This window comes from Heptranchias perlo, chromosome 3 (assembly GCF_035084215.1).
Source record: "Heptranchias perlo isolate sHepPer1 chromosome 3, sHepPer1.hap1, whole genome shotgun sequence".
Classification (NCBI taxonomy): Eukaryota; Metazoa; Chordata; class Chondrichthyes; order Hexanchiformes; family Hexanchidae; genus Heptranchias; species Heptranchias perlo.
Window position 1 is genome coordinate 135449262 of NC_090327.1, and position 19694 is coordinate 135468955.

The 19694-nt window shown below is 44.2% G+C and overlaps 1 protein-coding gene across 1 annotated transcript in view; it reads right to left on the reverse strand.

Annotated features, from left to right (window-relative positions):
• The window catches only part of fer1l6 (fer-1 like family member 6), a 133989-nt gene that overhangs the window by 66493 nt on the left and 47802 nt on the right, over positions 1 to 19694 (reverse strand). The window contains exons 16-19 of the mRNA XM_067977315.1: positions 16091 to 16207; positions 14216 to 14368; positions 12371 to 12551; positions 9364 to 9488 (exon numbers count right to left, since the gene is read on the reverse strand). Coding sequence (XP_067833416.1) covers positions 9364 to 9488; positions 12371 to 12551; positions 14216 to 14368; positions 16091 to 16207 — 576 coding nt within the window. The remainder of the gene's footprint in view (positions 1 to 9363; positions 9489 to 12370; positions 12552 to 14215; positions 14369 to 16090; positions 16208 to 19694) is intronic.

The window sequence follows — 19694 nt, forward strand, 5'->3', positions numbered from 1 at the left end:
AGGCGGGTTTCTGCCAATAACTGGACTGAGTATTTAGTCTACAGTGGTGTGGCAGGACCATTACTTGTCATCTGCCCAGTGCTATAGCACAATCCTAGTGCTAGGTTGTGTTCAGCTTGGCCATAAATAGGTTCAGCCCATGGACTTCCACTCTGGGCTCCTCATAATGTTACATCCATGCTTATTAGTCCTCTCGTTGAGGTAAACCTCACCAGCGAACAAGGACGAGAGAGTGAGACTGGCTACTGCACAGAACTCCTCTCACTATAATCCACTCCACATGCAGGTTTCTCAGTTGTCACTCAACCTGGACATCATATGGCACCGCCAGACCTGCAGCATTGGGCAAGTGGTAACGGGTACAGGCGGAGGATGTCGTTGGGAATACCGAGCCCCAAACCTACACGCAAGTAGTTCAAGGGTGAAGTTTGTTTGACCTTGACCTTGGAGTGATAGCGTCATTCATATCCTCCTTGAATGACCGACCAACTCTTTTCCAGGGCAGTGCTGCTCTCCTCAGTTGGGGAAGGAGGAGAAAACGATCCCTAAAAATTGCTCGCTTCATCCTCAGGCTGCTGGCCTACTGTGGCAGGCAGTCCATCCAATCATGCAATCAAGGAACAGAGCAAAGAAGGCGCTCACAAAAATGCACAATAAACCTTGCCTCCTGAATGCTTGTACTGTCCTTCACGATGTTAACGACCACAACAGACACATGGCTATACTCGGTAGAGAGCTTGCCAGATACAACATCGACATGGCTGCCCTCAGTGAGACCCAGCTCCCTGAGAGCTCTCAGTTCAAGGAGTTAGGAATTGGCTACAGCTTTTACTGCACTGGCAAGCTGCCTTTCCAGCATAGGCTTTGCTATCGGCAACAAGTGACTTGACCATTTCCACTTGCGTTGTTACGACGTATCACTGGCACCAAGTGACAGGACAGGGGACTAAACACTGATGTCCTCAAACGCTGCCATATAGGTCCAGTTGCGCTGGTCTGGACGCGTTGATTGCACGCCTGACTGTTGAATCCCCAAAGCCACCTTCTATGGAAAGCTGCAGTCCAGTTTTCGTAATCGAAGTGGTGAAATGCTATAAAGACACACTACAGGCTACCTTAAAATCTTACAATATTACTTCCGACAGCTGAGAAGACACAGCCTCCAACAAAGCATGATGGTGTCACGTCTGACTGGTTCATTCATACCATTGAATGAATTTGAGGCTGCAAGGTTATTAAATCTGTCTGCCAAGCTCCTGGCACTCAAGGCAACTCGTCCATCCATTTCATCTGGCCTCCGATGCGATATTTGAGGCTGTATATGTGCGTTCTGGATTGAGCTCTTCTCCAATCTGTGCACCCAACAGAGACTCATCCGTCAAGTCGACGGGAGACTCCATCAAGCGGAGATCTATGATGTGATGTCATGCATGTTGGATGCTCTGGAGGTCTGTAGAGTAATTATAGATGAACAGACTGGATTTCACTCTCATGAGGAATGTGTAGGACAGGTTGTGGATTCAGACAAGATCACAGAACATCATTGAAGTTAGAAAATCCACTTACATTGTTTTAATTGATTTTTGTAGTGCCTTGGTGCAATTTTTAAGCTGGAAGCTATGTGATTTTATCCAGGATGAGTACTCCAGCTCCAAGACCCATGGAAATGGGAGGCTTTAATGAATTTATCTTGAAAATGAGTAAGGTACGGTTGTCAACTGTCACTCATCCTATTTGCTGTCTTCAATGATACGCTGGATGTCATCGAAAGGGATGGTCTTGGGTTGTCTGCTTCAGGCATCTCTGAAAAAATTGCGGGGCTCCTTTTCATAGATGATATTGATTTATTGGTAGACTCATCCGGGGGACCTTGTGTGCTCTGACCACCATCTTGAACAATGTATTAATAAGTGGGATATGGTGGTGAGTGTGATATTATGGCGCTGTACGCTTCAAGAGAGGAACTCAAAAGCACGATTGGAAGACACAAGGGGCATTTGTCCCAATTATTGATTCAAATCAGTACCTGGGGGTTCCAGTGAATACCAAATTCCCTCAGGATCATGCTGAGAAGGGAAAAGGGTGCTTTTTTTTCTTATCCTCTTCAATGACTTCAAGACATGTTTATGAACTTCAGAAGTCCTGGACATGCAATTGAAAGATTCCCCAGTTCATGGGAGAGATCAAGGACCCAAATATAAGGTGCATTTGTGGTAAAAGGGGAAAGGAGAGATCAAGGGGTAAATTTTAACAATGAGGCAGGATCTCAGCCGGTGGGGGGGTCAATAAGCAGGTGGAAAACTGGGAAAAAATTTTTGTGCTTGTCCTTGAGCGATCGCAACTCAACTGAAGGTCCTTAATTCTACTTCCGGGTTGTGTGTCTCCAAGCTGCGACAATGGGTGTACTATGCACCCGCATAACGCACTCTGAAGTCCACTATTTGAAGGGCCAATGCAACAATGGATTTTGAAGGAGAAAGGAGAATGGGAGGACATAGAGAAAAAGCAGCACCCAGGTTCACGGATGCCTCCCTGGAGATACCACAGACTGCTGTGAGAAGCAGGAGGGAGGTGCTATACCCAGGTGACTGGAGGAAGAAACCTGCTTCTGCCACCAAGAAGGCGTGGCTGGAGGTGGCAGGAGAGGTGAGCAGCGGGAGCACGGTGCCCAGGTCTAGGCTACAGTGCAGGAAGTGCTTTAATGACCTAACCAGGTCAGGAAAAGTGAGTACAATTACTGATTCACCTACATTCTGTGGTGTACATCACCCCCTCACATTCTGTCCTGCCAAGCCTACTCCACCACATCACTCCTCACTCCCACTTAAGTCTCATTAACAACTTACCTTCACTTTCTGTGCACTTCCTCACCTCCAGATTTGTGAACTCACCACTCCCTCTCACCCCAATCCTGATGCAATGTCATGAATCTGTCTGATATTCACCCTCTGATCCATCACTTTCTTGGGCAGCCTCACCCAAAGCAACGCATCCATCTGGTGACCCCGTCACCCTCACTCACTCACACGTCTGTTCTTTCTCCACTTGTAGGAGAAGAGAGCGCAAAATGCGGGGGAGAGGAGTAGGACTGGAGGGGGGGCCACCTCAAATAGTGACCCTGACAGAGGCTGAGGAGGAGGCCTTGGAACTACGCTGGATGCAGGAATGTCTGGCCATCGGGGCATCCCACAAACATCTGGTGATAGAACTTTAACATCCCTCACACATGTCATGAAATGATGTTATCAGTGATTGACCTGTTGCACACCTCAGGATGCTCATCGCAACATCACTTCTGCGATGATTCTTAATATTGCTGTATGTGCTCTTCCAGGGCCTTCAAGGAGTGAGAACATGGATGAGGGCGATTCCTCAGAGGAGCTCCCTGCCTCTGAGGGTGCACTGTCACATTATACTGAGCCAGGTCCCAGCGCAGATACTCACACCTCGGTGGGTCCTATTAGAGAGTTAGTTGGGTTGTCACCTGGTGAATCAACAACACTCACAAGTGAGCACGAGCAGACACTGGTGGCAGGGGCAGCGGTGGAGAGTCTGCATTGGGGAGTGCACTCCTCTCCAGGCTCTGCTCAGCTGGGCACAGATGCTGAACCCCGGGGGCCATCCTTGAAAAGGAGAATGAAAGAGGTACAGATGTACCTTTGCCATGCACACTCTTCACAATAGCGGAGAGGATGGAAGAGTCCACCTCCTGCATTCATGGACTGGTGGCGCAGGTAAGTGCGGGATTGTCTGCGATGGAGGGAAGGCTAGCCTCCATGGCACTTCAAGCACGGCTCACAAATGAGTCCATTCAGGCCCTGACAACGGCCGTGCGGACTCAGGGTGAACAACGTTCTGCCGCCTTAAAAAGGCAGACAGATGCATGAGCCTGGCCTTACAAGGCATCACACATATCCTCCAAACTGTTATGGTGGAAGTGATGTGGGCCTGGCCCAGGAGAGGGATGATGGCGAAAGGGGACATGGAAGTGGGAACTCCACTCAAAGTTCTTCCACGTCTCACCCATTGCCCCTCTCTCAACCAGTACCCATAATACTGCCTCCTCTCCCGGTGGCTGAGTCTGCCCCTGCACAGGTGCAGGTGGAGCAGTCTTTGGCGGGGCCCTCATGGGCTTCAAAACCCAGAGGGCGTAGACCGAAAGCATTTAAGCAGACAAGGCAGGGACCTGAGCAACCTGCCACTACCTCTGCTGCAGCCACAGGGGATGCACCACGTAGAAGCAGTAGGAAGAGGAAGGTGAAGGTTTTGTGATCACCAGGGGTATATACAAGGGTGTCTGACTAAACATCATGTTTCTCATTTACATTTGTTTTTTCTTACCTGCACATTAAATGTTATAATTCTCACCATCACTGCCACGTCTTGTCCATTCCTGAGTCCCTATTGTGAAAGTGCCCTTCCATGTGCTTCATCATGCACGGAGAGATTTGAAGCCACCCATTGGGCACGTTTACAATGGGTGTATGTGTGGTTGTAGGACTGTTTTGTGCAAGTGGAGAGGGTGGGGGTTGTGGGGCTGGTGTTGGTGGTGGAGGTGGCCTGAGTACTTCACGATCTTCACTTTGCAGATCTCCTCATGAGAATCCCTTGAAATATGAATGGCTCCCTGGCATCACGAGCAGCCAGGTGTGCCACTGCTCTGCCAATGGGTTGCCCATCCTCCTCCTCCTCCTCCTCCCCCTCCTCATCATCTTCTTCAATGTTGATGGTAGGTGTGGATGCTTCATGAGTGCAAGGGAGCTCCTCCACCTGTAACCCTCTCTGTTGAGCGATGTTATGCAGGATGCAACGACTATTATTCTACACACCCTCGCTGGTGAGTACTGAAGGGATCCCCCAGATCGATTCCATGCACCTGAAGCACATCTTCAGCATTCCTATGACTTGTTCAATGACAGACCTGGTGGTGATGTGACTGTCAATGAACCACTGCTGTGCCTCGCTGGTGGGGTTCCTCCCAGGTGTCATGAGCCATGTCTGTAGGAGGTATCCCTGGTCTCCAAGGACCCAGCCCTTAAGTCTGTCTTGTGCATGGAAGAGGGCCGGGATGTTGGATTCGCGCAAAATGAAGGAATCATGGCAACTGCTGGGGAATCTGGCACAAACCTGCAGAAACCTCCACTGGTGGTCGCAAACCAGCTGAGCATTGATGGAGTGATATCCCTCTTGGTTGATGAACAGTCTTGGCTCATGTGCATGTCCTCGGATTGCTACGTGTGCAGGGCAGCAATCAACAAAGCCAACAGAATGTTGAACTACATAGGACAGGAGTAGGCCATTCAGCCCCCCGAGCCTGTTCCGCCATTCAATTAGATCATGGCTGATCTGTACTTAACTTCTTGGTTCTGTAACCCTTAATACCCTTGCCTAACAAAAATCTATCAATCTCAGTTTTGAAATTTTCAATTGACCCCCAGCCTCAACAGCTTTTTGAGGGAGAGAGTTCCAGATTTCCACTACCCTTTGTGTGAAGAAGTGTTTCCTGACATCACCCCTGATCAGCCTAGCTCTAATTGTTCTGGATTCCCCCACCAGAGGAAAGTTTCTCTCTATCTACCCTATCAAATCCTTTAATCAACTTAAATATCTTAATTAGATCACCCCTTAATCTTCTATATTCAAGGGATTACAAGCCTAGTTTATGCAACCTATCCTTGTAATTTAACCCTTTTAACCCAGGTACCATTCTGGTGAATCTGTGCTGCACACCCTCCAAGGTCAATATCTCCTTCCTGAGGTGCGGTGCCCAGAACTGAACACAGTCTCCAGATGAGGTCTAACCAGGGCTCTGTATAGCTGTAACATAACTTCCGCCCCTTTGTATTCCAATCCATTTGAAATAAAGGCTCACATCCCTTTAGTCTTTTAAATTATTTTTTGTCCACTAGCTTTTAGTGATTTCTGTACTTGGACCCCTAAATCTCTCTGCTCCTCCACAATTCTTAGCTTCTTACCATTTAGAAAATACTCTGATCTATCTTTCTTAGGTCCATAGCAAAAACAGTAAAATATAAAATAACTCACTGCCTGAAAGGGTTTGAAAAGTACTTGGATATGTACTTGAAGTGCCGTAACCTACAGGGTTCGGACCAAGAGCTGGAAAGTGAGATTAGGCTGGGTAGCTCTTTTTCGGCCGGCACAGACACGATGGGCCAAATGGCCTCCTTCTGTGCCGTAAATTTCTATGATTCTATAAATAAAACTGTATAGTACTCTGGTCAGTCCATACCTTGAATACTGCCTCCAGTTCTGGTCATCAAAAAACAAGGGAGACATCCAAACACTGGAGACAATGCAGGGAAGAGCCACAAGGCTCATCCCTCATGTATTATGAGGAAAGATGGGAGAAATTTGAGTATTTCAACTTGGAAAGGAAACATCTGAGAGTTAACCTTAAAGAGGTTTTAAAGATAGTCAAGGGAATTAAAAAGGTAAATCTGGAATGTTACTTTAAATTACTGTAAATTGTGGGAGGAGAACATGGGGATAGCAGTTCAAACTCGTAAACTGTAATTTTAGGATTTATACCAGGAAATTCTTCTTCATGCAGAGAGTGATGAACTCTTGGATTGGACTTCTGCATAAAGTAGCCAAGGTAAAAATCCTTGAATCATTCAAGAAACAATGGAGAGGACTATAGGGTGCCTTCGATAGGTGAGTTAAGGTGGACCAAAACAACCTTCTTCATCTGCAATTATCTTGTAATCTTGTGATACAAGGACCTGGATTAAGCATTGTGTGATCTGCAAGCTTGGTACACAATAGTGGATTTGGACATTGAGAATATCAAGGTGGTTAGCACAATGTAAGTTTTCCTATGTAGGCCCTTTCACCATATTGAAGGCAGATGCAAATTGTGCAGCTGATGAGCAAACTCAGACTTCAGATGATTGCATAGTGTTCAGTTCCGTTCGCAACCCCTCAGATAATGAAGCAGTCCGTGCTTGGGCTAGTAAGTGGCAAGTAACATTCGTGCCAGACAAGTGCAAGGCAATGACCATCTCCAACAAGAGAGAGAGTCTAACCACCTCCCCTTGACATTTCAACGGCATTACCATTGCTGAATCCCCCACCATCAACATCCTGGGGCTCACCATTGACCAGAAACTTAACTGGACCAGCCACATAAATACTGTAGCTAAAAGAGCAGGTCAGAGGCTGGGTATTCTGCAATGAGTGACTCACCTCCTGACTCACCAAAGCCTTTCTACCATCTACAAGGCACAAGTCAGGAGTGTGATGGAATACTCTCCACTTGCCTGGATGAGTGCAGCTCCAACAACACTCAAGAAGCTCGACACCATCCAGAACAAAGCAGCCCACTTGATTGGCACCCCATCCACCACCCTAAACATTCACTCCCTTCACCACCGGCGCACTGTGGCTGCAGTGTGTACCATCCACAGGACGCACTGCAGCAACTCGCCAAGGCTTACATAAGAACATAAGAAATAGGAGCAGGAGTAGGCCAATCAGCCCCTCGAGCCTGCTCCACCATTAAATAAGATCATGGCTGATCTGATCCTAACCTCAAATCTAAATTCATGTCCAATTTCCTGCCCGCTCCCCGTAACCCCTAATTCCCTTTACTTGTAGTGCTTCTTCGACAGCACTCCCTAAACCCACGACCTCTACCACCTAGAAGGACAAGAGCAGCAGGCACATGGGAACAACACCACCTGCACGTTCCCCTCCAAGTCACACACCATCCCGACTTGGAAATATATCGCCATTCCTTCATCGTCACTGGGTCAAAATCCTGGAACTCCCTTCCTAACAGCACTGTGGGAGAACCTTCACCACACGGACTGCAGCGGTTCAAGAAGGTGGCTCACCACCACCTTCTCAAGGGCAATTAGGGATGGGCAATAAATGCCGGCCTCGCCAGCGACGCCCACATCCCATGAACGAATAAAAAAAAATTGGAAGCCTACTCATGCTTTATGCTGGTAAACTGTGTTGCTTTAGGTAGTTAAACTCCAGCAATATCCCAGTGCACATTTCAGAGTTCCCAAATCTTGGCTCTACCTATCTGCACCCAAACTGTGAATTTAGGCAAGTAGGGTTCGTCCCTACGGGGAGAGAGTTTGCACTCAGTATGGGGCATGCAGAACCGCGAGCATCCATTTGACCAAAACAATGCACAGTCCATCCTATCATGATTTCTACCCTGCCTACTTAACCACTTGAGAGAAAGTTCCACAGAAGTTTCACTGACTACAAAATACAGTTGAGCAAAACTCCACAGTATTTACCGACACTCAACCTCCAATCGTCAAGCATCGCCCGTAGCTTTCCACAGATTGCATTCCCATGGTTTCAGTGGCACAAGACCATGGAGTATTTGATCATCTTAACCTGGGACTTTCAATCCTCATTCCGAATGAGATATTTATCCAGTTCTGTTTATCTCAAGCAATTAATCTACACGGCAATAACCATTTCCCCTGGGAATCTGTGTAAAATCTCTGTCCCTCTGTCAGGAAAAGAATTTCTCCGATTTTTATTGTACCAAGAGTTTTTTTTTAATTTTAAGCCTGTGTCCTCTAGTCCTGTGCTCACAGTCCGAGTTAAACAGCCTGCTCCGCCTTTGCCTCTCACACAGAAGCATCCAAAACAGTGAGGAGGCCCGGAGTCACCAGCTTCACACTATTGCCCAGGATTCTGCTCTACAGGCACAGATTCTATCAGCACAGATTATATATAATTAAACAAAAATACAATCAACGACTGCAAAATAATAACATGTAAACTTACACCATGATTGTTCCTGCTGTTATCAGTGCTAACAGATTACATTATTCATCCATTCACTGGCAGAATTGTTAAAAGGTCAGTCACAGTTCACGCAAATCACCATTTTATTAATGTTGAGTTATTAATATTGATTAGGAGGTCTCAGAAAAGGAACGCTGCAGTGTTGACTAATATCGGGGTTATAAAACACAACCTAAAATCATGAAAAGAACATCTGTCCCTCTGATGTTGTCAAAAATTATGGATTGGTACCATAAAAAATAAACAGCAACAATTAGTTTTCCCAAGGTTATACTTCAATCAATAATTTTAATGGCGCTACTGTATATTTGTGTGATGTTATCACTCCTATTTATCATATAGTGTGCTAATACTTGCTATTCAGATCTTTGTATGAACAATAAACTGCCCCATAACACTACATTCAGGAGCCACTCCAAAAGCATGTTAGGAAATGGGTTGCTTACAACCGAGGGAACCAGGTGCGCTGCATATTATGATCAGACAGTGGGGTGCATCAGAAAGCTTTATCTATGACTGCAATGGTTACAATTCCTAACATATTATTAACGTATCATTATTTACCTTAGTAGTCTGACAATGTGAAATGAATGTCACTTTAGCGAAAGGATCTGAAAGACCACTGCTATCAGCAGCCAGAAGACCTCTGGCCTGGTACATGTGGCATCTTAGCTGAAACATGTGGTGGTCTGTTCAAAAACAAGAAGTTCAAAACACAACTGTTAAAGATGTAGAGACAATGATTAGAAACACAGCACTTTATTAGTTAATAATCAGTTGTTGGCATTACTGATCGTAGCTGGTTAAAGAAATGGGTTCATAGAAAGCCTCGTAGAAAATCATCTCATGCAATCATCCCCTCTCATTTTTTTTAGTTAAAGGAGCTCATGCCATAAATGCTCCCATATTAAGTCCTTTTAACTCAAATCATCGTGGAAAGTTGCTCTCTCAAAGTAGTTTTCATAAGCGGCAAACATTTTGCTTGCAACTTTCTACATTTTTTTAAAAATGAAAACACAGGTCACAATGGAAGCAAGTTCCCATGTGTCAGACATAATCTTGTCTGGTTTCCATCCTTATAGATGAGCTATTGTCCCATGCTACAAGTGTTGAAATATTTGTCTGTTGTGGATAGAGGGTACACATTTCTAACACTTGCTTCTGATATCAGAAAGGGGCTGTCAGAAAAAACTCCAGTTCATTAACTGTGTGGGAGAGCTGGTCCAATCAAATAGGACATGTTCCAGCTTCTACATACTTAAAGGCCCTCGGGAGCCGTCCCCTTTAAGTCTAGCTCAGACCTGGCAGTAAACGATTTAAGACTTCACCGATCCCCAGCAAAAGCACAACATTGAAGTTTGGTCAACAGCAGCTCCCTTCGTCGACTAAAATGTTGTTATTTATTGGAACAAGAATATGTCACGGAGCACATTAAATTGTTGATTTAAGTATCAAGTTATAATCTATCAAAAATCTTACATCAGCCCATATTTCCTGCCTAAAAACCTTGCTGTGTCACATTTGTCGCACTTCTATGTCAACTTTTTCTATTACATATTCTTATGCCCATATTTATATGGAACCTGCCTGGGTCAATTTGTCACAGTGTAATTATACCCTCCCATGAGTGGTGGTGCTGTAGTGCCTCAGTTTTGTGCCTCCCAACTCCTCAGGCAGCGCTGCAGAGAAGTCCCTATGCTCCAATCCACTCTACTTCTCCGTTTCCAAAATTGCTGTCAGTTTTGCTTTTTAGTTACAAATAATATCAAAGCAAAATATTATATAAAAATAAGGGCTTTAAATTGGGGACTGAATTACCTCTACAGGCCCTGGGCCAATTATCCCCTGTCCTCCGACCCTGCTTCATCTGAAGACTACAGGTGTCTCGGCTCCCTGGGCGAATCGGCACCCAGTTTTACATCTCTCCCGATTTTCATTTCCATTGACATCAATAGAATGCTGATTCACTATCGCCCGTTTCACACTATCGCACAAGGTCGAAATTAACCCCCATGTTTGCAATGTCGCGGGAGATTGACTAGTAAAAATTAATTGTGTCTATCTCTTGCATTCTGTTCGTTATAGCCCCCAACTCTGATTTGTACCACAACTCTGACACACAGACAATGTTGTGTGGTTCACTATAAATTCCAGCATTCTCAATTTGGTTTCCTTTCTTCAACCTATCAACATTCTTTGCCTCATTATCTCCACTGACTTCAAATGGAAGTAACCATTGTATCTCTTCTATTGCTAAAGCTACCTTCAAGAGGCTCGATTTTTTTTTCTTTTGTGTCAAACCTTTTTACCCCCTCAACAACTCTTGAGTGTTGATCCTGTATATGAGGAGGCTTTAGTAACACCTCGCTCACAGTCCTGAAGAGAAATAGCTTGTTGTCTGATAGGTGATCCATTGCCCATTTCTAGCCTTCAACCTCTCTCTTCTCACTCCCTCACACAATCTTTCTTGTTGATTCCTACTGTTGATTCCTAGAGTAAAGTCCGCTTAAGGGAGTTGCTTTGGTATCAGGATATTTTCATTTCCTTAAGCAGAAAGATCCCAAAGCAATAATTTTAGTGAGGCACTGACTATCAAATATGATAGAAACATCAGTCAGCAGGTGCACAGACATCGGGGTACTAGAGATAGGGTTGGCACCAATTCCGGGTTTTGGGGAGGCATTCTGGAAATTTCTAAAATGTAAACTGAACTCAAAACTCTGGATTTTGAAACAAAAGTCACATGTATGCACTTGTTTTATATCATGAAAGTATTGGTTATAGAGGCGTTTAATGAATTTTCAGCATCAGAAAAGCAAATCTCAGATCTCAAGCCATGAACTCACCTCCGCCTTGACTCAAGCCGGCCCCTATCCAGTTTTGTACTTGGCAAATGCTAAGAACCATATCTGGGGAAGACCTGCAGAGGAAAAGTTGAGAGCAAGTTCCCTAGAAGTTGGGGAATTTGGAAGCAGGCTTTCGGGAAACATTAGGCAGCAAGTCTATAGAAAAACATTGGGGAATGGACTTCAGGGAAACAATGAGGAGAAGACTACACAGAAATAGGAAGATGGGAAATGTCAACAGACCACCTCTGGTCTATTACACCACACACATTTGATGTGCAGTGCGTGCAAAATACTGATACGGTATAGGGATAATTTGATGAGATGAAGCTCATCTTGGAGACTCACTGGATGTTAAAGGGAAATGAGGTAGGAGGCACTGTGCATTGATTCACACATTATTTCTATATTATTTCAATGCTTGCGCCTTTGTAAGTATAAGCACTCACCACACCCCCTCCCACCAAAGAGAAGCTCTAAAGTCCCCAGGCAACCCAAAGGGGTGGAGACGTGGCATAACAGATCTATGCCCCTTTTTGCTTTGCTCTACACTCAGGGAATTAGCGGTCCCTGGTGCAAACCAGGCCTAATAGCTCCCTCTAGGGGACCACCGGCCGACGTCCATTTTAAAAATCTCTCGGCACTGTTCTAGCTAAAAGTTAATATAAAGAGATAGAATTTCTTATGAATTGAAACGGGATGGATTGTGGATCTGTCGCACCCACCTTCATAAAGAATACTGAGAGGTGGAGAAATCTGATGCCCACTGCTTGTTGTTGCAATTTCTGGCTCAAATCCAACTGGTAAGTTTTCCAAAACAGTGTCCGCATGTCTGGTTGAACCCAGCCATAGGTAAATATCCACTTTTGCTTGTACGGTCCATCCCATAATACGCTTCCCGGGCAGCTTAAAGAACGCACATATATAAGGTGACACTTAAGAAAACAAATTACATAGTAACAACAGTGATGCCAGAGTGACAGCCATTTTTATAGGCCCAGAAATTGGTCCCAGTGACGAACCAACACTGCTCACCCGCCCCCATGGATTTATACCAAGCCACTAACTTACTGCGGGCACTTGCTCTAATAGGAAATATAGAAGAGCCCAGCGTTAGCTCCGGGGAAGCTAGGACCCATGGGAGAAGCTCACCCAATCATTTTTGCCCCGCTGCACACAGTTTCTGCAAGCTGCAGCATTGAAATCATTTGTAAAAACAATTATAGACAGTGAAGGAAACAGTGGGTAAGAAATAATCGAATTAAATAAAAGAGACAGAAGGGGAGAGTAAAAACAAAATTCTTTTAGATTTTTTGATTTTTTTTAAAACTATTAAAATAAGGAGTAATGAGAATCCACATTTTTAAAAGTTAATTTTTAGTTGTTTGGCAGTCATTAAGACTTACAGCGCTGTTAAAATTTAGTTTAGACCTGGTATTTTTACGTGTACCCGTTTTGTGGCGATGTTAGTTACTTTCCAGCTTGGGCAGAAGAGCAAGTTGGCGCTGGTCCGTTGATTCCACTGATTCCAGTCGGTGATATCCCTTTAATTTAAAATCATATTACCGGCGAACCAGAGCAAGTTGCGGATTTCCGGGTTTAACTACGCATGTGCAAACGTCGGAACTTGCTCCTCGATTTGGCCACTAACAACGGTGAGCGCTGTTAAGCTCATCGTTCTTTTTTAAGCAATTTCTGGGCCATTATCTTTATTCAAACTATATCACAACATATTGTGAGTCATCACCAACCACAAAACTTAATACCCTGAGGTTTGAGTGGGGAAGTCAGTACATTGCTCCATTAACATGCTTGGGTCTTGTGTTGGAATCCAGCTCCAGACTAATGTTGTGGAATTATCTTTTTTCTGCTGACTTGTAGGGTCTTAAATTAAAGTGATTTTGGGCACATTTAATGCAGTTCTAAGTGGGCATGGGCCTAGAATACAATACAACTCAGAGAGACCAGAGAAATTGGTGCAGAGGATTGGTACTAATGGTGTAGCAGGACGTGGGTGAATGCCTTCAATTCCCCCCAACAAAGCAAGTTCTACACAAAGGGTAGTGGAAATCTGAAATTCTCTTCCCCAAAAGGCTGTGGATGCTGGGTCAATTGAAACTTTCAAGACTGAGATCGATAGATTTTTGTTAGGTAAGGATATCAAGGGATATGGAGCAAAGGTGGTAAATGGAGCTGAGGTACAGATCAACCATGATCTCATTGAATGGTGGAACAGGCTCGAAGGGCTGAATGGCCTATTCCTGTTCCTACGTTCCCAAGTCCAGCTTGGATTGCCGCAGTATTTTCTGGGTGGAGGTCAGACACCTTCCAACATGGGGGGACAAAACGTTAGCATGCAAGGCTGCCAGCTTCCAAATTAAATGACCATTCACAAAATTGGGAGAGTGCGGGTGACTTAGAAGCAGGGCCGCCCGCCTGCCCGCCCTGGGGAGGAGAAACCATGCACAGCACAACGGCACCAAAGGAATAAACTGAACCTCGCCTTCTTTTTCTTTCAAGAAGGAATACGAGGTTTGAGACATTTCCATAGCGCAAAAAAAATTGTATACTTTAAGAAATAGTGACTTAATTTTCCCACAGTCCTTTCCTTTCTCGTCCTCTTTCTCCGAATACAGGATGTCTTTAGCTGGAATCCGTACATATGCAATTCTCTTGTTGCCGCTGAGCATCCAGATGAACACATCTGGGATAGTATGTTGCGGCTGAAAATATAAAAATAACGCAAATCACTAGTCCGATTTTTAAATTTCTCTGCTTTGATTTTAAAGCCTGCAAATTTCTTTTAACAAATAGAAATGATACAATTTGTGTTTTGATCTTTTGGTATATTTTTAGCTCCAAATTTTCTTTTTCATTGCCTTTTGGGCTACACACCATGGAGTCTGGGTGAAAGGCTGAATGAGTTGCTATGGATAATTTGATGGCCTTCACCAACACCAGTACGCTGCCAGCAATAAGGGAGTACTGAAGTCGACCTTCAAAGCAGGACAGTTCCTTGATTATTGATACCACTCAAAGCAGCATAGTTCTATGTCTGATGATCTAAGATTTACAACTCACTGATGAGAGGCAGTCCTGGATCTCCCAGTATATGGCATGGCATAATAATAAGTTACGCCACTGATCCAATCAACAATGTGATATTTTGATTTTCGTTCAAACAGGTATCACAATTTACTGATAATCAGACAGTCACAATTACAAATATAATATCTTTTCCGGAAAAATTGGAAATTGGACGAATGAGATGCAATTATCCTCAGCAGAATTCATCAATCAAAAATGTTTTTATATATTTATTGAAAAAAGAAGTAACTTGTATTTATTTAGTGGCTTACTAAGTCCTCAGGCCATCCCAAAGCACATCACGTCCATGACATTTTCTTTTTAAGTGCAACCATTGTTTTGCAGGCAAAACTGGCAGCCAATTAGTGCACAGCAAGATCCCACAAACAGCAAATGACATGATTGATCAGCTAGTCTGTTTTTTATGGTGTTGGTTGAAGAAGTGTTGGCCAGGACACCAGGACTCCTTGCTCTTCTTCAATAAGTCCCTTGGAATCTTTTACATCCAGGAGAAGTACCAGAGCAAGGAGACGTGACCTTGGTTTATCATCTCATCTGAAAATCAGTACCTCCAATAGTGCAGCACTCCCTCAGTACTGCACTGAAGTGTAACATACATTAAGGCCTGTAACGAACCTTGATTCCACAACCTTCTGACTCAGAGGCGAAAGTGCTACCAACTAAGCCAAGATGGTAAGTACAACATGGTTACACTCTCTTCTGAATTATCTATTATTTTACAGCTACAGCGCTATATAAGGTGATTGTCCGGGTTTACCTGTCATTGTGTTACATTTTTAATGTGACGGAAATGTTAAACAAGTTAAAGAAATGTCAGTGTTCTGAAACTTGAATTATTGAAGTCCCTTAAATTTGCACATGGACATCCGTGACCACAATACTGTATTAGAGTACTAATGCGTCAGTCTACAGCTCTCCAACCTATCAAATCCAATACTGTAAAAACCTTAGTGTAAAAATAACTTCAGTATGCATTGTTAAAACAAGAAACAGACACTAGGGAGAGTGACAACTGTTCTTATTCAACCTTGGGCTTCTGCTGACATTTATAAACAGCTAGCATCTCATCCAAGTGGTTTGCATTGTCACCAAAGTCCTTTGACTGAACTCCAGGCTTATGACTCACTCCAAAGCATTTATTATTCTATGTTATGACCTTCTTGACCCACATTCAAGTGATAAATTGAGATTCGTCTTCTAGGGGTAAGGAAAAAACAAACAATATGAATGTTAAAGCAGGTCAGTTTATTGCCATGTCATTAGGTTCAACAAACAGATTGAAAAACTAATATTTGATTGTAATTAAATACTTATTTCTGTTCTTTACTATACTATACCTCATCAACAAGGAATCGCAACTTTTGGATGCAGCTCTGAATTTCATGCAACCTCTCATTCACTGACATTTTCTTCGTTTCCTGAACCATTATCATGGCTTTGTTGGACATTAAGTTCTAGAATACAGAAAACGACTTAGACGATAACAGCGGAAAATGTACCCGACAGTTTTTCAAATAGCATTTTTTTTTTGTTTTTTCCAGTTTTCTGTCAGCAGGCGAAGCATGAATTGCCCTCATTAATGCATGCGCACACACGCACACATGCACACACGCACACACTCCAGCAATCTGGAGAAGGAACCCTGATTTTTTTTTCGCTTCCATAGTCCAGCGGCACTGAGGCCTAATGTAGTGCCCCACCACTACCCTGGCTTAAATTAGATAACTCAGCAATTGAATGAACCTGGGATCCAGTCCAGATTAATGGGATGAAAGTCTCCTCTTTTGGCTGATTGTAAGGTTCCTGCGTAGAGTGAGTTTGGACAGTCTTATCCCAATTCCTAGTGGGCACCAGCCCATAGGAGCAAAGAGCCCATATTTTGGCACAAATTGGCGCTCTTCATTAAAGCAGACCAAAAGGATGGTTAGTGTGGGAATTGGAAAATTTAGATTGGTTTGGCAGGAGGTGCTTTTTTTGAGGTTAGCGCTCTGTTGTGACAGAGTAAAGGGTGTCTCAAGCTGCATCTGACTGTGTTTGATGTTGATACTGAATGACAAAACTGGAAAACCGTTCCACTCCACAGTAGTGACATTATCACTTTACTTAGCACAAAATCCATCCTTCCCCTCTAAAAAAGGAAAAATTACAAGGGTGACTGAACGTCCTGGAATGAATCCCATATGACTGGAGTTAAATGCGAATGGATAGGGACAGATGGAAAAATAGACAGATGGAGAACTTCATAGTTTCCATTAAACTTCAGCATTTTATTCTTTGTTATCCAGGGATACAACTGTTACTTAAAAACGTGTGCAGGCCAAGAAATATGACACATACTCACCACGGATAACATGTTGAGAGGCTTCAGATCTAGTCTGGTGTCTTATTGTGATTTTTTTTTGAGTTCTTCAATTGGAAATGAAAAAATGTTTTGACTGGTGAATTTTTTTAGCCCTACTTTGGTCATATGAAAAATTTACTATCACCTGGAAATTATTGTTATCATATGAATACTTAATGTGCTCATATCAAATTCCTCCATTCATTATTATAACAGAGGCATTAAACCCATTTATTTTAGATGCATGAACATCAGAGTAATTTTCAGGCTCATGTTGTGACAACTGTGGAAAATTACTGCTGTTAGAATTTACACTGTCAATACTTCATTCAATCCTGAAACCATCTCTTTAAGCTACTGTGTACAAAAAAAGGACCAGCCATAATACCAAATGCAATGAGAAAGGAGCAACTTAAATACTCCAGATCAGTAACTTTATTTCCTTGTTTGAGACCAACAATATAAAGAGAAAGCAAAACACCGCGGATGCTGGAGATCTGAAATAAGAACAGAAAATGCTGGAGAAGCTCAGCAAGTCAGGCAGCATCTGTAGAGAAAGAAACAGAGTTAACGTTTCAGGTCGAAGACCTTTCGTCAGAACTGGAAGATGTTAAAGAGTTAAAATTCCTGAGCAAGTACAGAGCCGGGGAAAGCGGGGAGAGGGATGGGAGGAAAGAACAAAAAGGAAGGTCTGAGATAGGGTAGAGGGCAAGAGTGATTAAATGACAAAAGGGATGATGGTGCAAGGCAAGGAGGGTGGTCATAGGACAGGTTAAGAAACAAAAGATGGGTCTAGAGGAGCTGTAAATGGCAACAGCAGAACCATCACCAGCACCTGCTGTCCGAAAAAATGGGAGCAGTGGTTCTGATCTGAAGTTATTGAAATCAGTGTTGAGCTGGAAGGTTGTAAAGTGCCTGATCGAAAGATGAGGTGCTGTTCCCCGAGCTTCCATTGAGCTTCATTAGAACAATGAGCAATTTACTGTGTTCACTGCTCACAATGCAGTCTCCTCTACACTGGGGAGACCAAACGCAGATCGGGTGATCACTTTGCTGAACACCTCCACTCTGTCCGCAAGCGTGACCCTGACCTGCCGGTCACTTGCCGTTTTAATTCTCCGTCCCACTCCCACTTTGACCTCTCTGTCCTCGGCCTCTCACACTGTTCCAGTGAACCTCAACAGAAGCTTGAGGAACAGCACCTCATCTTTCAATTTACGACCTTCAACATTGATTTCAATAACTTCAGATCAGAACCACTGCTCCCATTTTTTCGGTCAGCAGGTGCTGGTAATGGTTCTGCTGCTGCCATTTACAGCTACTCCTGACCAATCTTTTGTTTCTTAACCTGTCCCATCACCACCCTCCTTGCCTTGCACCATCATCCCTTTTGTTGTTTAATCACTCGTGCCCTCCACCCTGTCCCTTCCCTTTTGTTCTTTCTTCCCCTCCTCCTCCCTCCCCCCTTTCCCTAGCTTTGTACTTGCTTAAAAACTTTAACTCTTTAACATCTTCCAATTCTAATGAAAGGTCTTTGACCTTTCTCCACAGATGCTGCCTGACTTGCTGAGCTTCTCCAGCATTTTCTATTTTTATATAATATAAAGAGAAATGTACTGTATATTTAATTAAAGTATATCGATAATGGTTAGTCTTTTTTTTTATTCATTCACGGGATGTGGGCGTCGCTGGCGAGGCCAGCATTTATTGCCCATCCCTAATTGCCCTCGAGAAGGTGGTGGTGAGCCGCCTTCTTGAACCGCTGCAGTCCGTGTGGTGAAGGTTCTCCCACAGTGCTGTTAGGAAGGGAGTTCCAGGATTTTGACCCAGCAACGATGAAGGAACGGCGATATATTTCCAAGTTGGGATGGTGTGTGACTTGGAGGGGAATGTGCAGGTGGTGTTGTTCCCATGTACCTGCTGCTCTTGTCCTTCTAGGTGGTAGAGATCGCGGGTTTGGGAGGTGCTGTCGAAGAAGCCTTGGCGAGTTGCTGCAGTGCATCCTTTGGATGGTACACACTGCAGCCACAGTGCGCCGGTGGTGAAGGGAGTGAATGTTTAGGGTGGTGGATGGGGTGCCAATCAAGCGGGCTGCTTTATCTTGGATGGTGTCGAGCTTCTTGAGTGTTGTTGGAGCTGCACTCATCCAGGCAAGTGGAGAGTATTCCATCACACTCCTGACTTGTGCCTTGTAGATGGTGGAAAGGCTTTGGGGAGTCAGGAGGTGAGTCACTCGCCGCAGAACACCCAGCCTCTGACCTGCTCTCGTAGCCACAGTATTTATATGGCTGGTCCAGTTCAGTTTCTGGTCAATGGTGACCCCCAGGATGTTGATGGTGGGGGATTCGGCGATGGTAATGCCGTTGAATGTCAAGGGGAGGTGGTTAGACTTTCTCTTGTTGGAGATGGTCATTGCCTGGCACTTATCTGGCGCGAATGTTACTTGCCACTTATGAGCCCAAGCCTGGATGTTGTCCAGGTCTTGCTGCATGCAGGCTCGGACTGCTTCATTATCTGAGGGGTTGCGAATGGAACTGAACACTGTGCAGTCATCAGCGAACATCCCCATTTCTGACCTTATGATGGAGGGAAGGTCATGA